General features: G+C 34.1%; 1 protein-coding gene across 1 annotated transcript in view; it reads left to right on the top strand.

The window, feature by feature from the left end:
• LOC100930308 (ubiquinol-cytochrome-c reductase complex assembly factor 1) overlaps window positions 1–16988 on the top strand; it is a 120383-nt gene that overhangs the window by 22674 nt on the left and 80721 nt on the right. The window contains exons 3-5 of the mRNA XM_003756933.4: window positions 491–586; window positions 1878–1985; window positions 10370–10442. Of these exons, the coding sequence (XP_003756981.1) occupies window positions 491–586; window positions 1878–1985; window positions 10370–10442 (277 nt within the window). The remainder of the gene's footprint in view (window positions 1–490; window positions 587–1877; window positions 1986–10369; window positions 10443–16988) is intronic.

Here is a 16988-nt window from a genome sequence, read left to right as displayed (position 1 = left end):
CTTGGCTGTTTCTGACACATGCCATTTCATCTCCTCTTTGTCTTTGCACAAGCTGCCTCCCATGGCTAAAAGTTATTTCCTCCCTAAACAGGTCCCTTAGAAACTCTAGATTTCTTCTGAGCTCAGCTCAGGAGTCATTTCCTACATTAGACCTTTTGTGATATCCTTAGTGTATCAGTGCTAGTGACTATTACCACCTTTCAGATTACCTTATATTATCTGCTTCTAAGTATATGTATTTTTTCTTGAATAGAATGAAAGTATCTTGAGACCAATTTTAGCTTTGTATCTCCTGCATATGGAATAGCGTCTGGCACATAATATATGCTAATATATTTTTCTTTTGTTGATTTGTTGGTGGTGAGCAGATAGATACTGAGCAGCTACCATGCTCTGATCAGTGTAGAAATGACCCTGTGTTTACAGAAGCCATTTTAACATTAGGAGTGAAGACTTAAAGTTGTTAATTTCTTTGACTATTTTCTTCCAGTGGTCCCAGAAGAGACTTTCCCAAGTGGATGGTGGATCAGAACAGGTCACTGGAGTATGCCCATGGCCAAATAGGACATATCACACAACAGTCCAGGTGAGGTCACATATATGTATGTTGTAGTTATTTGCTTTAAAATTAAAGTACTAACATAGTCATGTTCTATTGGAAAAGTTCTTTAATGGAAAAGTAAGATAAATAAAGGAATCTGCTCTTTAGTCTTGACTGGACATACCTCTTATCTTTTAGAGAATCCAGATTTTTATCAAAATATTTACCATTTTTCCAAATACGGTTTTGTCATTTGACATTATTAATGTAGGTGTATAGGTTCTTTTAATAAATTACATGATGGTGACAGAGGTAGCTAGGTAGTAGTGGATAGAGCGTAGGATCTTGAGTGAGGAAAACTTGAGTCAAATCTAGCCTCAGATATAGCTGTATGAAGCTGTATGATCTTGGGCAAGTCACTTAATCTTTGTCTGCCTCCACTTTCCTGAACTTAAAATGGGGATAATAATAGCACCTGCTTCCCAAAGTAGTTGTGAAGATGAAATGAAATAATATTTTTAAAAATTGTAGCATAATATGTGGCACATGGCTTTTTTCCCTCCTCTTTCCTTTCCTCTCTTTACTTTGAATAAATTTTATGGCTGCCTTGAAAATTATTTTTCTCTCTGTTTTTCTTTATATTAGTAAACATAACATATTTTCAAACACATGCTGAGACAGTTTTCAACATTAACATTGTGTTCCAGTTTTTTTTTTTTTTCTCCTTTCCTCCCTTCCCCTCTTCCCCCAGATGGGAAATAATCCAGTATATGTTAAACATGAAATTCTTCTATACATTTTTCCACAATTAACTGCTACACACACACACACGCACATATATCAGAACAAAAAAGAAAAAAAATGAGAAAGAAAACAAAAATGCAAGCAGACAACAACAAAAACTAAGCATAACATCCTTGCTCCCAAAATTGTTCATTGGGAGCTAAGGTTAGGAATCTTTTCTTTGCAGAACTCTTTTATAGAGCTTTCCAATCCTGTCCCAAGGAACCTTGTCTGTTACTATTATATTATTATGAGGAAAGGGGGAGATATGGTAGGTGGTGGTGGTGATGGGTAATGGGGAAAGATGTAGGATATAGAGTTGGATATATGCTGTTTGGGACATTCATCATATATCTGTATTTTACAGAGGATGTACTGGATGCCCTCTAAAAAGATTTTAAATCTTAGGCTTAGAAAGGAAAAAAACAAAACAAAACAAACAAACAAAAAAACAAACCACAAAAAAACACCCATCAGAATTTGGTTTGGATAGATAAAAGTTTTTTTCTTTTTTTTCCATATCTTAATGTTTCCCTTTTCTTTCCTCAAACAGCTTCTAAAGTCTAAGGACTCCTCAAAACCCATTGAAGAGAAGGTTGGTGCCCTCACAAAGATAATAGAAGCTATGGGATTCACAGGACCATTGAAATACAGTAGATGGGTAAAGTCCTTTAAGATTTTCTTTTTATCTTGTTCTTTAGCTTTCTGTTCCATCATAGTTTTGTTTTTATTGCTTTTTAGTCAGTCTTTTCATAAATGTTTCGTTTTTCTGTCATTTGTACCAGTCAATTAAGTTAGGTCTTAATCATATAGGTGACTGGGGACAGAGATGGAAACTTTTCATCAAGACTTTTCTATGGAAATACTTTCCTGGTATATGTGTAGGAAGACTGGTACTTATCAAACACCTATTGTGGGACCTATTGGAGTAGTTGTTTTGATTTTAATAATATATTTTGTCTGTATTTTTGTAGAAACACAGCCAAAATGAAGATAGCACTACCACCAGGAGTTTGTGGTATGCTTGATACTTTCCAGATGGTTTTGGACAAATTTTTAGGAGTAAATTTAACTTTTCATTGTTACTTAGAAGGAGATGAAATAGAAGTCAACAGAAGTCAGCTTACTTTGACAGGTTAGATATGGAAACTTATTGGCTATATATGCTTGTTAACTTTTTTTTTTTGGCTGAGGCAGTTGGGGTTAAGTGACTTGCCCAGGGTCACACAGGTAGGAAGTATTAAGTGTCTGAGATCAGATTTGAACTCAGGTCCTCCTGACTTCAGGGCTGGTGTTCTATCCCCTGCACCACCTAGCTGCTCCTGCTTGTTAACTTGAATTTGGGTTAGAGATGTTGAGGAAGAAAACAACTTAAGAAATGTAACCAAGTCATATTTGTGACAAGGGCTTCATTTTTTTTTTTCTAATGTGAAGGGTGGGAAGTCTAAGAGAGGAAGGGATAGAATAACAAGAAAAAGCTTAGAAGAAAGAAGGCAAGAAAGAAGTATAAATAAGTAGGTGACTTTGAAAGTTACAGGTTGAATTTATCATATATTTAGAAGGAAAAACAAGTTTACATAACAGAGATCTATGGTTTCATGGGAAATCCTCTTTTTCTGTTCTACTGGCTATATGGTAATACCTTTTTGGAGTGTGATTTAAGTTAACAATAAAAATACATTTTAAAAAAGAATCAAATTTGAATTTTTTGACTCCTGCTTGTAAAAATCGTATTGTTAAAATAGTGTTTGGATATCTTGATTAATACTGTGGCATTACAGGACAGAGAACATTCTAGGCCTGGAGTCAGGAGTTATGAAGGACTGTAGTGTGTAAATAGCCTAGAACTTAGCATAGATCTGTCTTTTATTCCTATCACATTGTATCATGTGTTATCTTTCCCCTCATTAGATTATTTTTGTGGATGGGGACTATGTAAAATTTCACTTTATCCCCACTACCTTTTATGTAAATCCTTAACAAGCTTATTCCCAGGAATTGATAAAATGAGCCCCTCCTATTCCTTTATTAAGCAGCATAATCAGATCAGTTTTCCCACATGATTCTGTTTGAATAGAAAGATGAGAGAAGAAATTCTTAATAAACTTCCATTGTCTCAATCCTCTCTGAGACTGTTCAAGCATCTTTAAAAATGGTCACAGTAAACAAACTTGATGGGAAACTTAGGTTTCCCAGACTATCTTTGGGATGCAGTATCTCAGTATCTATCCTTATTACTCCCTAGATCCTGTCCTCATCCCCTTTTGTCTTTCTTGAGCTACAAAAGATTTTGTTTTCTCAAACCAAATTGCTTATTCTTTTATGACACTACATTGTATCTGTTTGAACCTGTAAAGCTATTTGCACATAAAATAAAATAGCAAATCTTTGTTTGGATGTGATGGATGTGATGGTTGCCTGACATGATTTCTTCAGGTCAATTAAATTGTAACCAAATCTCTTTTATTCTATTTTTATATAATTTTTTTTTTACATCTATTTCTTTCCCAAATCTATTTCATATTACCTCTTCTGGTACCATTTTGCCATTTTACCTTGGCATGGTGCTTTGCACATAGTTGGAACTTCAATAAATGTTTGTTAAACTGAAATTGACTAAGGAAGTAGCTTCCACAGGTGCTGTTTGGTTATTGCTACAGGGAAACGGAAAAAATAAAAAAGCAAATGTATATATGTCAGCTAGTCTGTCCAAATATTAAGAAGTTCCAGTTATTTCAGAGACTTTCAGGAATCAAGTAACAAAAGGACAGAGAAAGCTATTCTCTATTAGCTGAATAGGGTCAGGGGATACATACATCTAGGGCTCTAGAGAAAATTTTTCTGTTAAAGACAGGTGCTTTAAATGCTTTCTTTAGATAGATCTGAAGGAAATTGAATCATGATAAATTAGTCATTAGATAAATAAGAATTTTAATGAAAAATTTGGTCCACAGACTAAAACTGTCATTGATAATGGGATAAGACTGATATATGTTGTTCTAAGTAATAGATGAGTGGTGACATATATCATTACTAAGACCTGGGCAAGTGAAACTAAGATTATTGGAAATATATAAAGACCATCAGATTTAGCTGGTAAGTGGTAATTTTGGAAAGAATAATTTCAGTTGAGTAATGAGGTTGCCAGTCAAATTGTGAAGCATTGAGGAGAGAGTAAGATGAGAAATGGAGACATTAAGTGTGGACAGTTGTTTTAGAACTTTGACTAAGAAAGGGAGGGTATTATAGGGCTACAGCTTAAGAAATAATAAGGTCTATTGAAGACTTTTAAGGGTGGCAAAGATTTGGGCATATTTGGAGGTAATAAAGAGGAGCCAGTGTATGAGGGAGAAAGTGAAGATTAGAGAAGGGGATGGGGGTTGAGGTAGCAGTGTGCCAGAATAGATTGGAGAGAATATGATCAAGTGTGCATGATGAGGCATTAATTTTAGAAAGGAAAACCACCATCTCATTATCAGAGATTGAGGGAAAGGAGAACATTGGGCAATGATAGCAAGGGTATGTGAAATGAGGATCAGTTTTCTTTGTAAAATAAGAGATGAATTCCTTAGATTGTATGTGTTCGTGTGCATGTGTGTTATTGCATGTGGACATAGAAGACTTAAGAAGATAGGAAAAGAAGATTAGAGATAGTTTCCCTAAAACGTGAGCTGGGAATCCTTTAGGGAAGTAAAAATAATGGCCTTGCTGCTGTGATACCCAGTTTATATTAGATAGCATATCTTTGTAATGCCCCAGTTGGTACAGTTTTGTGACTTTCTCTAGTTCTGTTCAAACAATCTTTGCTTGGGAGAGAAAGGGTTGATAGTGGGAGTAATCCAGGACTAGGATTGGAAAGAAATGAGTAATGACAGAATAAGGGTACAAGCGTTAAATAAGAAAAGGACAGTTTGATATAGGGTTAGAACTGTATAAAAGATGGGAAAAGTAATGTAGGGATAATGACATGAGAAAGTATTGAACTGGATAGAAGAATTGGAAGTTATCATGAGACTCTAAAATAGGTTTAGGAAGGGGGGTGGAGAGGTATAGTGAGAGATGGCACAATAGGAAATTATGGTCAGAGGCAATATTAAAGTTTTTGATGAAGGAAGTAGAATGGGTAATGGTGAGATCCAGGGTATAACCATCTGTAAGTGTAGTTAAAATAAAATCTTAGGACTAGGTCATGGGATTTGAAGAAATTTATGGAATAAGTTATAAATATATATATATATATATAAAGTTATAAATAAGAATAGGCAAAATTTTTTAAATAAATTATTAACAAAGAAGAGCAGTTAGGTGGTGCAGTGGATAGAGCACCAGCCCTGAAGTCAGGAGAACCTGAGTTCAAATGTGGCCTCAGACACTTCCTAGCTGTGTGACCCTGGGCAAGTCACTTATTTCCAGTTGCCTCAGCAAAAAAAAAAAAAATAATAATTTAATTAAAAAAATAAAAAAAAAATAAGAGATTTACAAAGAGATTACAACAATTTATCACTAGAATAATATACTATGACCAAATGAGATTTATGCCAGGAATGCAGGACTGGTTCACTATCACAGAAACTATTGGCATAATTGACCATAATCAATAACAAAACTAATAGAAATCAAATGGTAATCTCAATAGAGACAGAAAATTAAGTTACATACAAAATATAGTACCTATTCCTATTAAAAAACAGTAGAGAGTACAGGAATAAATGAAGTTTTCCTTAAAATAATAAGTAGCATCTAATTAAAAACCTTCAGCAAGCATTATATGTAATGGAGAGAAGGTAGACTCATTCCCAGTAAGATCAGGGGTGAAACAAGCCCATAAGCCCATTATCACCATTTTTATGCAATATTGTACTAGAAATATTAGCTTTAGCAATAAGAAAAATAAATTGAAGGAATTATGATAGACAATGAGGAAATAAAACTATCATTCTGCAGATCATATGATGGTATATTTAGAGAATCAACTAAAAAAATACTTTAAACAATTAACAACTTAATTACAACAAAGTTGTAAGATGTAAAATAACTACATAAATCATCAGCATTTCTATATGTTGCCAACAAAGCCCAGTAGTAAGAGAGAAATTCCATTTAAAATGGACAATATAAAATATTTGGGACTCTATCTACCGAGACAAACCCAGGAAATATAGGAACACAATTACAAAACACTTTTCACAGAAATAAAGTCAGATCTAACCAAATGGAAAAATATCAGTTGCTTATGGATAGATCAAGCTTTACATAATAAAAATGACAATTTTACTTAAATTAGTCTATTTATTCGAAGTCATACCAATCAAAATGCCAAGAAATTATTTTATTGAGTGGAAAAAATGGTAACAGAATTCATCTGGAAAAAGAAAAGATCAAGAATATGAAGGTCATTAGTGAAAAAAAAATTGCAAAAAATGGTGACCTAGGTCTACCAGACCCAAAACTTATTATAAAGCAGTGGTCATCAAATCATCTGGTACTAGCTAAGATAGAAAGTGGTGGATCAGTAAAATGAATTGGGGAGAGAAGGCACAATCATCAGTGACTGGTAATCTATTGTTTGATAAACCCAAAGAATTCCTCTTCTGGGATAAGAACTCACTATTTGACAAAAATTGCCAGGAACATTAGAAAATATTATGTCCAAAACTATCCATAGACAAATATCTCACAACTTATACCAATGCATGATTTAGGCATAAAATATGATGGTATAATCAGTGTAGGGAGAGTAAAGGATAGTTTACCTGTCAGCACTTTGGAGAAAGGAGGAATTTATGACCACATAAAAAATAGAAAACATTATGAAATGCAAAATGGATAAAAATTTGATTTTATATATATATATATATATATATATATTTTTTTTTTTTTTTTTTTTTTTTTTTTTGCTGAGGCAATTGGGTTTAAGTGACTTGCCCAAGGTCACATAGCTAGGAAGTATTTAGTGTCTGAAACTACATCTGAACTCGGGTCCTCCTGACTTCAGGGCTGGTGCTCAATCCACTGCGCCACCTAGCTGCCCCGATGATATTAAATTTTTTAAAAGATTTTGCACGAACAAAATCAATGCAGCCAAGATTAGGGGAAGCAGAAACCTGGGGACTTTTTTTTACAGCCAGTGTTTCTGATAAAGATTTCATTTCTAAAGTTTATAGAGAACTGAGTCCAATTTATAAGAATACAAGTAATTCTCCATTTCTAAATGGTCAGAGGATATGAATAGACAATTTTCAGATGAAGAAATTAAAGTCATCCATAATCATCTGAAAAATTGATCTATAACATTGTTGATTAGAGAAATGCAAATTAAATAACTCATACCTATCAGTTTGACTAAGATGATAGGAAAAGATAATGATAAATGTTGGAAGGAATGTGGGAAAATTGGGACACTAATGCATTGTTGATGTAGTTGTGGAATGATCCAACCATTCTGGAGAGCAATTTGGAGCTATGCCCAAAGGGCTATAAAACTGTGTATCCCCTTTAATCCAGCAGTACCACTACTGAGTCTGTATTCCAAAGAAATCATAAAAAGGGGGGAAGGATCCACATGTGAAAAAATGTTTGTAGAAGTTCTTTTTGTGGTAATAAAGAATTGGAAAATGAGTAGATGCCCATCAATTGGGAATTGGGAATTGACTGAAAGTAATGGAATGTTATTGTTCTGTAAAAATTGATGAGCAGGGTAAGTTTTAAAAAGCTTGGAAAGAATTGAATGAACTGATGCTGAATGAAGCAAACAGAACCAGGAAAACATTGTAATGGCAAGATTGTACAATGATCAACTGTGTTAGACTTGGCTCTTTTCAGCAAGGCACTTCTAATAAACTTTGGATGGAAAATGACGTCTGCATCCAGAGAGAGAACTGCAGAGATCATGGAGAGAAAACTATATTTTTTTTCTTCCTTTTTTTTTTCTTGTAATTTTTCCCTTTTTTGGTTTTTCTCTCCCCAATATAATTCATATGGAAATATGTAAAAAATGAATGTACATGTATAACCTAAAAAAAAAATAATAAAGTGAAATAAAAAAGAAGGAAGAATGATCTTAGGTCCAGTATTTAAGAGTTTCACTTAGTTATGATGGTGAACAATTTTAGTAGAGTGATCAAAAGAGGAGAGAGGTTGCTGAGTAATAAAGCGTCTATATAAACAAATAAAAAGAAGGCATAAATAAAAGGGAGAAGATTTTAGAAGTGGCATGGGGAACAAAGAGTATTCCAACTTTAGGATCAGTGTGTTAGGAAAGGTGAGTTTAATTCCAATTAGCCTTGGAGAGAATGACCAAGGATGTATTGTCATCTGGGAGAGACTTCATTTCTCTAAAAGCAAGTAGGTAAGAAAGAATTATGAGAGGAAAAGAATTCCAGAGGACACAATGAAAGTAAACAGATGTAAAGATCATGTTCTTAGTGACTCTTGACTTTATCTCAGCATCTTGTGGAAAAGGGGCTTTTTTATTTTTTGCTTGAATCCTGGAAGAATGAACCAATTTGGTCATAGCGTAGCAGATATCTCAATATAAGGAACACTTATTTTTTCAGTTTTTAAATCTGACCAGAAGTGGAATGAGTACATAAGTGGGACTGATACTATTTTTCAAATATTCTTTATCAAGGCTATAAAATGAACCAATACTATGATATAGATATCCCAAGTGCTCAGGCCTAAAAGGTTATTACATTGGAGAGGCTGTAGAAGAGAATTATGCTTCAAGTAGGGGTTGGCTTAGATGACTTGTGAAGTTCATTCTAGCCAAGAGTCTGTGATCACCAAAGGACTGATCAAGAATGGAAAGATCTAAAATTAACATGAAAAACAGAACTGAGTAGTAAAAATGCTGTGGAACCAGTAGCATATTTGTAGAACTGTATATTTTTTTTCCCTTAATAGAAAAGATCAAGCTATTAAAACTTTTTGATTTCTCTTTAAGTAAATGCTAATTCTTTTTGTTGATATAAACCGAAAATCTCAATTTCCCCATGAATCTTTAATTAACCAGCCAAATATTGGGTTGATTTTTTTTTTTTATAAAATAGTTTGAAAATGCTTTTGGAGATGAGTAAATATTTCTTCACCTACCACCATGTTGTACTGACAGATTTTGACATCAGTTTTGTAGATATGATCCAATGATTTTGAGTACTTTAGAGGAATTCTAACGAAGGTCTCTCTTCTACTCCAGTTTATTCAGTGACAGGAAAGAATGTTTTCCTACATATTTGATCCTCAATTTCTTAGAAGTAATTAGTTCAGAAAGAGAGAACGTTCTTTATTAGTTATAGACAAAGCTGTTATTGTTAAAAACTCGACTATCTCTGCAAAAGTCTGATGACTTCAGTGATTTCCTTACAGTACAAAAGCTGCTTTTATTCAGCAGACTTTAAAATGGATGTGTAGAAAGTGAAGAAGATTCAGAAAAAGTGGCAAAGAATTAAAGGAATGACTTATTGTCCTTGAGAAGAGAGATTAGAAGAAATGGAACTGTGTTAGTCTGTGAGGGGTAAAGGAATGAAAGGGTGTGCGTGTGTGTGTGTGTGTGTGTGTGTTTTATTGGCATTAATAAGGATTCCAAGTAGTAAATCTCTTTGTTTTTGGAGACTCAAATAAAGTGATTAATTTTTTCCCCCTGAGGTATTTAGGGTTAAGTCACACAGCTAGGAACTGTTAAGTATGTGAGGCCAGATTTGAACTCAGGTCCTATTGACTTCAGGGTTGGTGCTTTATCCACTGTGCCACCTAGTTGCCCCGTAAAGCGATTAATTAATTAAACTTGCAGGAAAAATGTCAATTGGTCATAAGAAAAAACTTTTTGACTTTAGAGTATAATTAAAGTAGACTTCCTAAAGGGCAATAATCTATGTCCCTCCAAACCCTCAAGAAGACATAGGTAAACATCTAGCAGAGGACTTCACTGGATGGTTACTCAAGATCCCTTTCAGCTCAATAATTGTGAGATTCTGTGATCCCTACCTAATGTACAGATTGTCCCACTGGTCGTGTCTTGAGTTTGGTTTTATTCTCTTTGTCTAGAAGATTAAGATTGCTGCCCTGCGCATGTACACTAGCTGTGTGGAGAAAACCGACTTCGAGGAATTCTTTCTAAGTAAGTTACTGCTTTGTAGTAGTTCTGAAAAAGAAAGGGAATCATGTCTAGTCTTCGATTTAAATCACTAATCAAGAACACACTATCCATTTCTTGTACAAACTGTAACTATAATATCTTTTTCACAACTGAGAAAATTGAGTCTTACTTTTAGTGAGACATTCTCTGTTTTAAAGCTTTATTTTAATTGAAAAAATAATTGTATAACTATCAGAAGATTACACAGTGATATCTTTATTTTAATTTTCAAAGTAATTGAAGCAAATACCTGTGACAGTCTCAAAGAGCACGAATTGCCAATTTCACAGGTTAATCTTGCCCATTTGGGAGATATTAGTACATTATTATACTAGATGACAGCAGAAACGATCCAGATGTGACCGACGTTTTCATTGTTACTTTTAATTAAAACAACAAATGAATGCATTTTGGATACTTTCCTTCAACAGATAAATAGAGTTGTTTACTAAAACCATATATTTTTAATTTTTTAACTTGTGTTACAATACAGCTGTAATATTCTTAGGCTGCTTCATGCAATTTAGCATGCAACTAATGCAATTTGCATGTAACCGTTCTTTTTTCCTTGCCCTTTCCCAGTTTACTCTCCCCTTTTTATGTTCCAAGAAAAAGCTTTTTTTCTCCCCCTTTTTGATTTCCAAATATTTTCTCAATGTAGAATCAGTTCAAAGGAAAAAAGCATTGTTTCTATATTTGGAGAAGTAGCCATTGCTTTTAAGAACTATACTGTTTCTACAATGATAAAATTTTCTTATCTATGTGTTTTAAACAACTTCTGCCAGTTCACAGTTTAAGTAACATTGCCAGTGTGACATCCCTTAAATTGTCATCAACAAACATATATATTGGCATACAGTTCTAAAATTTAGTGCCTTTGGTATGATGTTGAGATGGTTGCTAATTGTTCCTATTCTTCAATAAAGGACCCTGGATTGAATGTAGTATTGACTATTTTGAGAAGAATTTGAGCTCATGGCTCATTATAACATATTTAGAAAATTTTTATAACATAATTTCATAAGTTCATATCTTCGTAGTCCTCATTATAGAATTGTTTTCGAGCTTTACCCTAACTTAATCTATCATATGTGAGATGTGCTATAAAATAATACTATTATAACAGTGATAATGCTCTTCACTTAAAATGTATCCAGGATGTCCCTTTTGACATTGTCTTTTGAACTTGAGTCTCATACTTATGAAAAACATTAGAGGCAATAAATGTGTGTTTCTTAAAGATGAATTTAATTTTTTTGAAATAGCGCAACACTATTCTGAATCGAATTTGGGATAAGAGATAGTTGAAGAAGCTTGGAATTAAAATTTGGGTTTAAAGATCAGGGTTACAAAGTAATGAGGCTAATTTTTACACACAATTTGTGACCTAGTGCTAAAGACAGTTCTAATGAAAGGGTGCAAGAGTGTTTGGAGTACTGACCACCTTCTTGGCATAGTAATCAGATGGCCTTTTGAAGTGATTACTTTGAAATGGACAGTTAGATAATTTTAAAACTAGAAAGAATGTGATAGGTCATGGTTACTTACCACGGGGGGAAAAAACCAAAGCTCTGAGGGAAGAAAATAATTTCCTAAGGTAACATAGGATGAGAATAATAGCAGTGTTACACTAGAACTCAAGATTTCTTGACTCCCAGTAAAATGTTTTTGTCTCCTAAAATTAATTATACCATCACCCATACTAAACAATGACCGAGGTAATGCTTTGAGTCATTTCTGACAATTAATTTGCTTATTTTTTAAATAGTATTTTATTTTTCCAAATATATGTAAAGATAGTTTTCAGCATTAATTTTTGTTAAACTACTTTTATTGCAATTTTTTCTTCCATTATCACCCACCTTCCCCAAACAGCAGGCAATCTGATATAGATTAAATGTGTGCAATTCTTTTAAACATATTTGCATATATATCTGATAATTATTTAGATATATGTTCTGATTTTTTTTTTATGATGAGTTCAGTTTGGTATTTATTGAATCAGAATTTCTTTATTTAAAATTTTCAATAGTATTTTATTTTCCAAACACATGTAAAGATAGTTTTCAACATTCATTTTTGTAATATTGTGTTTTGATATAAATTTTTAAAAATCTTCTTTTTTGTTTTATAGCTTTCTTTCTTAATATTGGTTTTCTTCCTTTTTTTTTTTTTCCCCTATCCTATTTCTTTTTTTTTTTTTCCATTCATTTCCCAGGAATTTAGAATGAGGGCTTACTCAGAGTAAGATACCTACAGATTTGCATATGGATTTTAATTCTCAATATTCACTGAATCATGATGCACTTATCTGCCACAGAAACTACATTTTTTCCCCATTTGTATATGGCACTCTCATTAGGATGGCCATAACTGGAGCATTTGTACTCTGACAAGGCAGTATTCTAGTACAGTGCAGCTCTTCTACTCTCTTCCTATCTTGAACAGTGAGGTGGCAGCCCCCAGAGAAAACCGTGACCCAACTTCAGCTCCTGACTGGGATGCCATACAGCTTGAGGGCTAATTCTGTCTTCAAGAAGTTTGGAAGGAGTCCTGGGGGATGTTGGGAAAATTTGAAGTAGATGTAGTAGCAGAACAGATTGTCTTTTAGACTTAGCCAAATTTCATTTATCAGATTGAAAGAGTTCCAAGAAACCTCAGTTTCTCCCTAGGGTAGGGAGCTGCCCAGTATAAACCTAATTCTATACAGACTTGGTTAGGATGCCTAAGGCAATATAATACTTGTTTTAATTTTTTGCTTGAACAGATTCTGGAGTGCATAGGCAATAGAGTAAAGAATTTTACCTGGTACTACTATGAGGAATATGATAGAGTGGAAAGGAGGATTGCACTGGCAGGCAGATAGCCTCCCAGGTCACTCATTACCTCTGGACCTCACTTGTTTTGTCTATGAAGTGGGAATAATAATGTATATTATACCTGTCTGAATAAAGGGAGTTACTTTATATAATTAAAAAAATTTTTTTTTAAATTGAACTAAATATAAAATAAGAAAAAACAATAGAAAAAGAAAAACTGAAAAACAAAACAAAACAAAACATTGTCATGTGCTCAGTAGAACTTTAGTGAGGATTAAAAATATATAATAATAAATTTCCATTTCAAGAAAGCATAATAATAGATGAGATTATATTCATGAATGTCCATCTTTTCTTTACTTCCTTGTAGGTTATTCTTTTGTTCTCTGCTGGATATTTTCTACTTTATTCTTTTTTCCTTTGAATCCCTTTACCTTCCCCAAGCAGATTACAGTTAGATACATATATCTATATACAAACATACTACATATACTCAGATTCAGATATATATATATATATATATATATATATATATATATATATCCATCTGTATATGTAAATATACATTAAAACAATATTAATGTGGTTGACATAATGTGGATTTCTCTTTTGATTGAATCTTTAAGTTTGACTTATTAGCTCTACTTTTTTTCTCTTAATAAATTATACTCCAGGGGCAGCTAGATGGTTCAGTTGGTTACAGAACCAGCCCTGAAGTCAGGAAGGCCTTAGTTCAAATCCAATCTCAGACACTTAACACCAAACCTGAGCAAGTCACTTAATTGCAATTGCCTCACCAAAAAAGCAAACAATAACAAAACCCCCAATAAATTCTACTCTTGATTCCTATTGTAGTGTTTGTATATATCTTTTATGTCCTATCCCTGTTGACTCTTTTACTTTAATTATGCTCCTTAGTTTGCCTTGCTACTACTTAACCTCCCCCCCAATCATGGATCTCAGCCTTATCTTCTCCTCCTGATCCTTTTCTTTTCTCTTTATCACATTCCCACCAATCTATATACCCTATTCCACTCCTATTAATCTAAACATCCTTCTGTAACCCACTTTATCTATACCACCTTTTCCTTTCTTTATCTCTTTTCCTTTAAACTATATACCTTGTCTCACTGCCATAAATCAACACATCCTTCTTATCCTTATCCTATACCTTCCCCTTATTTCTTTATAGATTTTAGAGAGTGTTGTGCCCTCATAGTATACCCCCACACACACACATACACTTTTTTAAACTCATTCCTGATATGAATAGATTTCTAGAAGTACCAGCCCTCTTCCCCCATCTGCTTCCCCGTATCATTCTTCCTCTGCACCTCATTCATATAGCATAATTATTATTTTTACCTTTTCCTAAAGTTTTGCTTTTTAGAATCAGATCATACTCAACTCTGCCCCAATCTTTCTTTTGAGTTACCCAATTACAAATGTCAGTCTTAAAGATATAATGTACATTTCCATGTAAAAAACATAAACAATTTGTCTATATCGAGTTCCTTGAAATTAATCTTTGATATTGACTCATATGTTAAATTTTCTGTAAAGTTCAAGTTTAGTTAAGACAAAGCCCTGAAAATCTACAAGTTTGTTGAATGTTCACTTTTTTCATTCAATATTATAGATAATTTTTCTGGATATAATATTTTTTGGCCATAGGCCTCAAGTATATATGATTCCAGATCCTGCGTTCTTTTAGCTTGGCCACTGATAAATCTTGTACAATTCTAATTGTTTCTTTGGTGTATTTGAATTTTTTTTTCTTGCTTCTTGCAAAATTTTCTCTTTGATCTGGTGATTTCCAAATGTGACAATATTTTTATGTTTTCCACAAAAAAAATATGAATGTTTTTCAACACTCACTGAGGTGGTGGTGAGTGGATTTTTTCTGTTTCTACTTTCCCTTCGTGTTCTACCCCTCCAGGACAATTTTCTTGGATTGTTTCTTGCTTTATTGTGTCAAAGTTCTTCTTTTGGTCACAGCTTTCAGGTAGTCCAATTATTCATATATTTTCTTTTCTCGATGTATTCTGTAGATCTATTGTTTTCCTTATGTTTCACATTCTGTCCCCTCCTCCCCCCCTTTTTTTTCCCCATTCTTTATATTTTGTTTTGTTATTTCTTGGCCTCATAGCTTCACTGGTTTCCCCTTGCCCAATTCTAATTTTCAAAGAATTATTATTATTATTATTTTGCTGAGGCAATTGGGATTAAGTGACTTGCCCAGGGTCACACAGCTAGGAAGTGTTAAGTGTCTGAGGCCAGATTTGAACACAGGTCCTCCTGACTTCAGGACTAGTCCTCTATCCAGTGTGCCATCTAGCTGCCCCATAGAATTATTTTCTTTTTCAAGATTTTTTTTTTATCTCCTTTTCTAGTTGATTAGCTTTTTTTTTTTTTTTTTTTTCGTAATAATGTTTTTCTTTGATGGTTCTTATTTTTTAGTTTTTTCTCAGTCTCTTTCACTTGATTTTTAAAGTCTTTTTTGAGTTCTTCTAAAAATTCTTTCTGGGCAGATAGCCATTTATCATCTTTGGGGTAAAAAATGCATTTTTTTTTTTTTTTTAACTTCCCTGTCCTCTGAAGATGAATCCCAGTCTTCTTTATTCCCCTAGTAAGTTCCTATGATTGGGTTCTTTCTTCTTTGTCTGTTTATGGTTTTTTAATGTGAACTATTAGTGTAAACTCCTGTGGGTTTTGGGGAATGGTGTCCCTAGCTCACTTTAGCTCTCCTCTCTTCACTTTAGCTCTCCCCTCTATGCTGGAACCCCAACCAAGAGATCTACCCCTCTGCAGTGCCTGCAGCCATCAGTGACGCTTCCCCACTGCTTCTGCACTTACCAGGTGTGCAAGTTCCTTCTCTCCTAGGGCTGCAGCATAGCTGGGTCTGGTATTCCTAACCAGCCTTCCTTTACTCTAACAGGACTTAAACCCCCAATACCCTCCTTGTAGTGGTTCCAGCTCGAGCCTTAGCTGAACTCATCTGGTCCCAGGGATGCCCCCCCCCCCCCCCCCCCCCCCCCCCCCCCCCCCCCCCCCCCCCCCCCCCCCCCCCCCCTTGCTATTTCTGTGGAATCTACCTGGAAGTGTTTGCATTTCACACTGGTTAAATCCCATCCTGGAATTTTTTTCAGGGTTTTTTTGGGTTGCTCCAGGAGCACCCAGTCCTGTTTCAAATCTTCTTTGTTATCATCTATATTCATTCTGAGGTGTAAATTTGTTCTGTTTGTGGGGGAAATCCGGAGAGCTTGAAATTTTCTGACTTCTACCATCTTTTTCAAAATCTTTACCCAGATAATTTCTTGAGGTCCATAGGTCCCTGTTGATTATGTATCTACATCCATTGTCATAAGTCTTTTTTTCCCTTCCCAATTTTCTCTTAAGGGTAGGCATCCCTAAAGTAACTCATGATAGGCAAGATGATTTATTTTGTTGAAAATTGATTTTCCTTGACTTCTTCTCTACCACCAGAAGATCTGCTTTTTTTCTGTTCCCCCAAACTACTGCTTCTCTGTTATTACTTAGAGTACATTTTTATATTTGATTAATTATTCTGACCCATGAGATACCATCTCTATCTTTAGTGAATTAGTGATCTAGAGGACAGTGTAGCTAGGCATAACCTTAAACCACATTAAGCTTCCGTGTTCTACTTCCTCTTGTTTTAAGGATCAAACTCCGCCTGCCTTCACTG

Source organism: Sarcophilus harrisii, chromosome 2 (genome assembly GCF_902635505.1).
Source record: "Sarcophilus harrisii chromosome 2, mSarHar1.11, whole genome shotgun sequence".
In the NCBI taxonomy this organism is placed as follows: domain Eukaryota; kingdom Metazoa; phylum Chordata; class Mammalia; order Dasyuromorphia; family Dasyuridae; genus Sarcophilus; species Sarcophilus harrisii.
The sequence above is the reverse complement of the archived record's forward strand: the minus strand, read 5'-3'. Positions and strand labels throughout refer to the sequence as shown.